This window comes from Salvelinus namaycush, unplaced genomic scaffold (assembly GCF_016432855.1).
Source record: "Salvelinus namaycush isolate Seneca unplaced genomic scaffold, SaNama_1.0 Scaffold35, whole genome shotgun sequence".
NCBI lineage: Eukaryota > Metazoa > Chordata > Actinopteri > Salmoniformes > Salmonidae > Salvelinus > Salvelinus namaycush.
In genome coordinates, this window is record NW_024060452.1 from 221405 (window position 1) to 230621 (window position 9217).

Below are 9217 nucleotides of genomic sequence, written 5' to 3' on the forward strand. Positions count from 1 at the left end.
TGGTATTATCCATGGCAGGTAGCTAGCATGTCCTAGTGTACAGTACTCTAGCTGTGGTATTATCCGTGGCAGGTAGCTAGCATGTCCTAGTGTACAGTACTCTAGCTGTGGTATTATTCATGGCAGGTAGCTAGCATGTCCTAGTGTACAGTACTCTAGCTGTGGTATTATCCATGGCAGGTAGCTAGCATGTCCTAGTGTACAGTACTCTAGCTGTGGTATTATCCATGGCAGGTAGCTAGCATGTCCTAGTGTACAGTACTCTAGCTGTGGTATTATCCATGGCAGGTAGCTAGCATGTCCTAGTGTACAGTACTCTAGCTGTGGTATTATCTATGGCAGGTAGCTAGCATGTCCTAGTGTACAGTACTCTAGCTGTGGTATTATCCATTGCAGGTAGCTAGCATGTCCTAGTGTACAGTACTCTAGCTATGGTATTATCCATTGCAGGTAGCTAGCATGTCCTAGTGTACAGTACTCTAGCTGTGGTATTATCCGTGGCAGGTAGCTAGGATGTCAACAGTGACTCAGTGAGTTTTATGTTTTTGTCTGTGACTACAGACTTCTCTGTGAGACTAAACACACAGTGTCCTGCCAGGAATGAAATATTTTTCTCTCTCTTCTCTCTCTCTGCCCCCCTCTCCATCCCCCCTCCAGTTCATCCAGTCTGCCGTACATAAGAACGACACAGTGCTGCTATTTGACAGTCCAGCGGTGAACAGGTCCTCTGAGACCCAGTCCTTTAGGACCTTCCTCCAGCTAGACAACGTGGTAGAGGAACTGAATTTCTTTGAGTACCACGCCGACCCGTTCTTCAATGAACTGACCAAGAACATCATCACTGAAACCTCCATCATCATCGTCACGGTAAAGAACAGTAACACTATTCTTATGGGGTTGTGTTGTCATGGTTACTGTTTAGGAGTTTTTTTTTGTTATTTCTGGTAATACTCGCTTATCGTTTTCCGTGGGCCATTGTGGCTTAAATGTTATTCTGCTTCGGGCCTTCGGAGTGGCACAGTGGTCTAAGGCACTGCATCGCAGTGCTAGCTGTGCCACTAGAGATTCTGGGTTTGAGTCCAGGCTCTGCCGCAGCTGGCTGCGACCAGGAGACCAATGGGGCGGTGCACAATTGGCCCAGCGTCGTCCAGGTTAGGGGAGGGTTTGGGCCGGCAGGGATGTCCTTGTCTCATCGCGCACTAGCGACTCCTGTGGCGGGTCAGGCGCAGTGCACGCTGACACGGTCGGCAGTTATACTGTGTTTCCTCCGACACATTGGTACGGCTGGCTTCCAGGTTAAGTGGGCAAGAAGCAGTGCGGTCAAGAAGTAGTGCGGCTTGGTTGGGTTGTGTTTCAGAGGACGCACTGCTCTCGACCTTCGCCTCTGCCAAGTCCGTACGGGAGTTGCAGCGATGAGACAAGACTGTAACAACCAATTGGACACCACGAAATTGGAGAGAAAAAGGGACAGACAGAAAAATGTATTCTGCTTTGTGACTATGATGTCCCCCCAGAGAGAAAAGACAAGTATAGTGCATTGATATAATATTAAGGTAATCATATCTGCTTTTACAAATGACTGCATATCCCTGCAGTCCAGAGATTAACAGCCAGCCACCTCTCTCTTTCTCCCCAGGGTCGTGGTTTCAGCAAGGCCATGACAGCTGAAGAAGCCCAGGCGTTCGTAGGAGATGCCTCCTGTAAGGTGACCATCCTGCAGGATGACAAGCTGTTCCTGGAAGCTCCGTCCACCCAGCCCAGAGCCCGCTCCAAACGCCAGCGCAGAGACACCAGCTCCGACCCTCTGGACCTAACGGTGAAGACACTGGCCTTCTGTCTAAACCCAAGGCACAGAGAGAGAGGCTTCAGGCATTAGCACTGGACAAGCTGATGTCTCTCTGGCTCTCAACATGTTTCAGATAGAACTGTACAGGAACACTAGCACCTATCTAAATCAGGGATGTCCAAACTTAATCCAATGTCCTGTGTTGCAGACATTCACTTCAGTCAAGGCATTAAACCACCTGATTGAACCATACAATAATCGTAGTCTTCTGACCGGGACCACTCAGTCCTGACAGAGACATATCAGTATCAATACCTTGATGTATATCTGCCTATATATGTCTTGTAGCTAATTTCTGTCCATATCTCTCTCTGTCTCTCTCTCCCTCTCACCTCTCTTTCCCTTGCTCTCTATATCTCTCTCTCTCCCTCTCTCCCTAACAGATACAGTTTGGTAATGGTGAGTGGGTGGTGGGCTCAGTGAACTATGAGAGGAAGTATGAGGTTCCTTTGGCTATCATCATCCCAGCTGTCATCGTCCCTATGCTACTGTTTATAGCTGTGTCCGTCTACTGCTACAGGTACACAACTACACTTCCCATCAAGCACCACTCATGTAGTTGTGATGGGTGAATTGTTTTTAGTTCACCCGGTGAAATGGGTGTCTGGAGTTTCCACTCTAGGACCAATGAAATAATCTCAAATGTACAAACTACAGATTCACATTGTGGAACAGTTCTGTAGTCTAATGGACTGTTCCTAAGTTTTAGTAGTCTAATGGACTGTTCCTATGTGTTAGTAGTCTAATGGACTGTTCCTGTGTGTTAGTAGTCTAATGGACTGTTCCTATGTGTTAGTAGTCTAATGGACTGTTCCTATGTGTTAGTAGTCTAATGGACTGTTCCTATGTGTTAGTAGTCTAATGGACTGTTCCTATGTGTTAGTAGTCTAATGGACTGTTCCTGTGTGTTAGTAGTCTAATGGACTGTTCCTGTGTGTTAGTAGTCTAATGGACTGTTCCTGTGTGTTAGTAGTCTAATGGACTGTTCCTGTGTGTTAGTAGTCTAATGGACTGTTCCTGTGTGTTAGTAGTCTAATGGACTGTTCCTGTGTGTTAGTAGTCTAATGGACTGTTCCTGTGTGTTAGTAGTCTAATGGACTGTTCCTGTGTGTTAGTAGTCTAATGGACTGTTCCTGTGTGTCTGTAGTCTAATGGACTGTTCCTGTGTGTTAGTAGTCTAATGGGCTGTTCCTATGTGTTAGTAGTCTAATGGACTGTTCCTATGTGTTAGTAGTCTAATGGACTGTTCCTGTGTGTTAGTAGTCTAATGGACTGTTCCTATGTGTTAGTAGTCTAATGGACTGTTCCTGTGTGTTAGTAGTCTAATGGACTGTTCCTGTGTGTTAGTAGTCTAATGGACTGTTCCTGTGTGTTAGTAGTCTAATGGACTGTTCCTATGTGTTAGTAGTCTAATGGACTGTTCCTATGTGTTAGTAGTCTAATGGACTGTTCCTGTGTGTTAGTAGTCTAATGGACTGTTCCTGTGTGTTAGTAGTCTAATGGACTGTTCCTATGTGTTAGTAGTCTAATGGACTGTTCCTATGTGTTAGTAGTCTAATGGACTGTTCCTGTGTGTTAGTAGTCTAATGGACTGTTCCTGTGTGTTAGTAGTCTAATGGACTGTTCCTATGTGTTAGTAGTCTAATGGACTGTTCCTGTGTGTTAGTAGTCTAATGGACTGTTCCTGTGTGTTAATGACAGGAGGAAGAGCCAGCAGGCAGAGAGAGAGTATGAGAAAGTGAAACACCAGTTGGATCATCTGGAGGAGAGCGTGAGAGACCGCTGCAAGAAGGAATTCACAGGTATGTTCACACTATCACACACTTTCACACTGCTATAACATTACACACACACTATCACACACCACACACACTGCTAAAACATTACACACACACTATCACACACCACACACACTGCTATAACATTACACACACACTATCACACACCACACACACTGCTATAACATTACACACACACTATCACACACCACACACACTGCTATAACATTACACACACACTATCACACACCACACACACTGCTAAAACATTACACACACACTATCACACACCACATACACACCTATAACATTACACACACCACATACACTGCTAAAACATTACACACACTATCACACACTGCTAAAACATTACACACACACTATCACACAACACATACACTATCACACACCACATACACTGCTATAACAATACACACACCACATACACACCTATAACATTACACACACCACATACACACCTATAACATTACACACACACTATCAAATGTTATTAGTCACATGTGCCGCTTACTTACAAGCCCCTAACCAACAATGCAGTTTTAAGAATAAGAAATAGAAGTAACAAGTGGTACTCCCAGGAGCTAGTCTTGTTGTTGTGGTTCTCCCAGGAGCTAGTCTTGTTGTTGTGGTTCTCCCAGGAGCTAGTCTTGTTGCTGTGGTTCTCCCAGGAGCTAGTCTTGTTGTTGTGGTTCTCCTAGGAGCTAGTCTTGTTGTTGTGGTTCTCCTAGGAGCTAGTCTTGTTGTTGTGGTTCTCCTAGGAGCTAGTCTTGTTGTTGTGGTTCTCCTAGGAGCTAGTCTTGTTGTGGTTCTCCCAGGAGCTAGTCTTGTTGTTTAGGTTCTCCTAGGAGCTAGTCTTGTTGTTGTGGTTCTCCTAGGAGCTAGTCTTGTTGTTGTGGTTCTCCTAGGAGCTAGTCTTGTTGTTGTGGTTCTCCTAGGAGCTAGTCTTGTTGTTGTGGTTCTCCTAGGAGCTAGTCTTGTTGTTGTGGTTCTCCTAGGAGCTAGTCTTGTTGTTGTGGTTCTCCTAGGAGCTAGTCTTGTTGTTGTGGTTCTCCTAGGAGCTAGTCTTGTTGTTGTGGTTCTCCTAGGAGCTAGTCTTGTTGTTGTGGTTCTCCTAGGAGCTAGTCTTGTTGTTGTGGTTCTCCTAGGAGCTAGTCTTGTTGTTGTGGTTCTCCTAGGAGCTACTCTTGTTGTTGTGGTTCTCCTAGGAGCTAGTCTTGTTGTTGTGGTTCTCCTAGGAGCTAGTCTTGTTGTTGTGGTTCTCCTAGGAGCTAGTCTTGTTGTGTTCTGGTTCTCCTAGGAGCTAGTCTTGTTGTGTTCTGGTTCTCCTAGGTGCTAGTCTTGTTGTTGTGGTTCTCCTAGGAGCTAGTCTTGTTGTGTTCTGGTTCTCCTAGGAGCTAGTCTTGTTGTGTTCTGGTTCTCCTAGGAGCTAGTCTTGTTGTTTTGGTTCTCCTAGGAGCTAGTCTTGTTGTTTAGGTTCTCCTAGGAGCTAGTCTTGTTGTGTTCTGGTTCTCCTAGGAGCTAGTCTTGTTGTGTTCTGGTTCTCCTAGGAGCTAGTCTTGTTGTGTTCTGGTTCTCCTAGGAGCTAGTCTTGTTGTTGTGGTTCTCCTAGGAGCTAGTCTTGTTGTTGTGGTTCTCCTAGGAGCTAGTCTTGTTGTTGTGGTTCTCCTAGGAGCTAGTCTTGTTGTTGTGGTTCTCCTAGGAGCTAGTCTTGTTGTTGTGGTTCTCCTAGGAGCTAGTCTTGTTGTGGTTCTCCTAGGAGCTAGTCTTGTTGTTGTGGTTCTCCTAGGAGCTAGTCTTGTTGTTGTGGTTCTCCTAGGAGCTAGTCTTGTTGTTGTGGTTCTCCTAGGAGCTAGTCTTGTTGTGTTCTGGTTCTCCTAGGTGCTAGTCTTGTTGGTGTGGTTCTCCTAGGAGCTAGTCTTGTTGTTTTGGTTCTCCTAGGAGCTAGTCTTCTTGTTTAGGTTCTCCTAGGAGCTAGTCTTGTTGTGGTGTGGTTCTCCTAGGAGCTAGTCTTGTTGTTGTGGTTCTCCTAGGTGCTAGTCTTGTTGTTGTGGTTCTCCTAGGAGCTAGTCTTGTTGTGTTGTGGTTCTCCTAGGAGCTAGTCTTGTTGTTGTGGTTCTCCTAGGAGCTAGTCTTGTTGTTGTGGTTCTCCTAGGAGCTAGTCTTGTTGTTGTGGTTCTCCTAGGTGCTAGTCTTGTTGTTGTGGTTCTCCTAGGAGCTAGTCTTGTTGTTTATGTTCTCCTATTAGCTAGTTTGTTGTTTAGGTTCTCCTAGGAGCTAGTCTTGTTGTGTTGTGGTTCTCCTTGGAGCTAGTCTTGTTGTTGTGGTTCTCCTAGGAGCTAGTCTTGTTGTTTAGGTTCTCCTATGAGCTAGTCTTGTTGTGTTGTGGTTCTCCTAGGAGCTAGTCTTGTTGTTGTGGTTCTCCTAGGAGCTTGTCTTGTTGTTGTGGTTCTCCTAGGAGCTAGTTGTGTTGTGGTTCTCCTAGGAGCTAGTTGTGTTGTGGTTCTCCTAGGAGCTAGTCTTGTTGTGTTGTGGTTCTCCTAGGAGCTAGTTGTGTTGTGGTTCTCCTAGGAGCTAGTCTTGTTGTGTTGTGGTTCTCCTAGGAGCTAGTCTTGTTGTTGCGGTTCTCCTAGGAGCTAGTCTTGTTGTTGCGGTTCTCCTAGGAGCTAGTCTTGTTGTTGCGGTTCTCCTAGGAGCTAGTCTTGTTGTTTAGGTTCTCCTAGGAGCTAGTCTTGTTGTTTAGGTTCTCCTAGGAGCTAGTCTTGTTGTTGTGGTTCTCCTAGGAGCTAGTCTTGTTGTTGTGGTTCTCCTAGGAGCTAGTCTTGTTGTTGTGGTTCTCCTAGGAGCTAGTCTTGTTGTTGTGGTTCTCCTAGGAGCTAGTCTTGTTGTGTTCTGTATCTTCCTCCAGACCTGATGATAGAGATGGAGGACCAGACCAATGACCTGAGTGAGGCCAGGATCCCCTTCCTGGACTATAAGACCTACACAGACCGGGTCTTCTTCCTGCCCTCTAAAGACGGGGACAACGACGTCATGATCACTGGCAAGCTGGACATCCCCGAGGGACGGAAGGTCATCGTAGCTCAGGCCCTCAATCAGTTCTCTAACCTGCTCAACTCCAAGACCTTCCTCATCAATGTAGGTTTACTCAGCTGGCTGAGAGGACTGTTTCTCTCCCTGTCCGTCTGGCTCTGTCTGTCTATTAGTCTGGCTGCCTGTCTACAGTACTTGTGCCAGATACAGTTTGAGTATTGCCATCGTTCTGTACCTACAGATGTTCTATAGAGTTATACTGAGTTGCTAATCCCATCTCTCTGTTGCGTCTCTGTGTGTTCTTAGTTCATCAAGACCTTGGAGGGCCGTCCAGACTTTAACGCCAGGTCCAGGGTCTACTTTGCCTCGTTACTGACCGTGGCTCTGCACGGTAAACTAGAGTACTACACAGACATCATGAGAAGCCTGTTGCTGGAGCTGATGGAGGAATACGTGCACAGCAAGAACCCCAAACTCATGCTGCGCAGGTGAGACACACACTGCCTTCCAATCAGGCCTGTCTTCATGAATACAGGCATTTGTTATTGGACAAGGTTAGATAGTATCTCTCTGAGTAGTGTTTTGGTATGTTTGGTGCATAGTAAACCCAGGTGGTGACAGTAGTTAACATGCTGACTGTGTGTGTACAGGTCAACAGTAGTTAACATGTTGACTGTGTGTGTACAGGCCAGACAGTAGTTAACATGTTGACTGTGTGTGTACAGGTCAGACAGTAGTTAACATGATGACTGTGTGTGTACAGGTCAACAGTAGTTAACATGTTGACTGTGTGTGTACAGGTCAGACAGTAGTTAACATGATGACTGTGTGTGTACAGGTCAGACAGTAGTTAACATGTTGACTGTGTGTGTACAGGTCAGACAGTAGTTAACATGATGACTGTGTGTGTACAGGTCAACAGTAGTTAACATGTTGACTGTGTGTGTACAGGTCAGACAGTAGTTAACATGTTGACTGTGTGTGTACAGGTCAGACAGTAGTTAACATGTTGACTGTGTGTGTACAGGTCAGACAGTAGTTAACATGTTGACTGTGTGTGTACAGGTCAGACAGTAGTTAACATGTTGACTGTGTGTGTACAGGTCAGACAGTAGTTAACATGTTGACTGTGTGTGTACAGGTCAACAGTAGTTAACATGTTGACTGTGTGTGTACAGGTCAACAGTAGTTAACATGTTGACTGTGTGTGTACAGGTCAGACAGTAGTTAACATGTTGACTGTGTGTGTACAGGTCAGACAGTTAACATGTTGACTGTGTGTGTACAGGTCAACAGTAGTTAACATGTTGACTGTGTGTGTACAGGTCAGACAGTAGTTAACATGTTGACTGTGTGTGTACAGGTCAGACAGTAGTTAACATGTTGACTGTGTGTGTACAGGTCAACAGTAGTTAACATGTTGACTGTGTGTGTACAGGTCAGACAGTAGTTAACATGATGACTGTGTGTGTACAGGTCAGACAGTAGTTAACATGTTGACTGTGTGTGTACAGGTCAGACAGTAGTTAACTTTTTTATGGCTGCAGGGGCAGTATTGAATAGCTCTGATTAAAGGTGCCCATTTCAAACGGCCTCGTACTCAATTCTTGCTCGTACAATATGCATATTATTATTACTATTGGATAGAAAACACTCTCTAGTTTCTAAAACCGTTTGAATTATATCTGTGAGTCAAACAGAACTCATTTGGCACAAACTTCCTGACCAGGAAGTGGAAAGTCTGAAATCGATGCTCTGTTCTACTTCCTGCCTATACATGGGCATGATACGTAAGAGTATACGTGCACTTCATAGACCTTCCCCTGGATGTCAAGAGGCTGTGAGAGAAGAAATTTCGTGTTTATCTTGGTCTGAATTGGAATACAAGCTCTTTGTATGACGTGTCCCTCATTTCCGGTACTCTTGGGAGCGCGAGGTGGACAGTGGGATTGCCTTCTGTTTAGCTGCCGTTATGGACGACTACTATCTCCGGCTCTGATTTTATTTGATACATGTGACCATATCATCGTAAAGTATGTTTTTTCAATATAGTTTAATCAGATTATTTAATTTTTTTCGGGAGTTTTGCCGTGTTCCGTTCTCTGACTTTGTTGACGATGGAGAGATCCGTGCCACTTGGCTAGTGCGCGTGCTAAATGAAGAGGGAAAGTTGCCGTTCTAAATCCAAACAACGACTGTTCTGGACAAAGGACCCCTTGTCCAACATTCTGATGGAAGATCAGCAAAAGTAAGAAACATTTTATGATGCTATTTCATATATCTGTCGTGCATGTAAACTAGTCGTCGGCGCCCAAGTGTTTCTGGCTATTGTGCTAAGCTAATATAACGCTACATTTTGTTTTCGCTGTAAAACACTTAGTAAATCGGAAATATTGGCTGGAATCACAAGATGCCTGTCTTTCATTTGCTGTACACTATGTATTTTTCAGAAATGTTTTATGATGAGTAATTAGGTATTTGACGTTGGTGTCTGTAAGTTTTATGGCTGCTTTCGGTGCAATTTCTGATTGTAGCTGCAATG

General features: G+C 44.9%; 1 protein-coding gene across 1 annotated transcript in view; it reads left to right on the forward strand.

Moving 5' to 3' along the window:
* Positions 1-9217, forward strand: part of LOC120040412 (plexin-B2-like) — a 68346-nt gene that overhangs the window by 45417 nt on the left and 13712 nt on the right. Inside the window, exons 17-22 of the mRNA XM_038985580.1 lie at positions 658-867; positions 1637-1816; positions 2230-2366; positions 3548-3648; positions 6551-6780; positions 6982-7163. Of these exons, the coding sequence (XP_038841508.1) occupies positions 658-867; positions 1637-1816; positions 2230-2366; positions 3548-3648; positions 6551-6780; positions 6982-7163 (1040 nt within the window). The remainder of the gene's footprint in view (positions 1-657; positions 868-1636; positions 1817-2229; positions 2367-3547; positions 3649-6550; positions 6781-6981; positions 7164-9217) is intronic.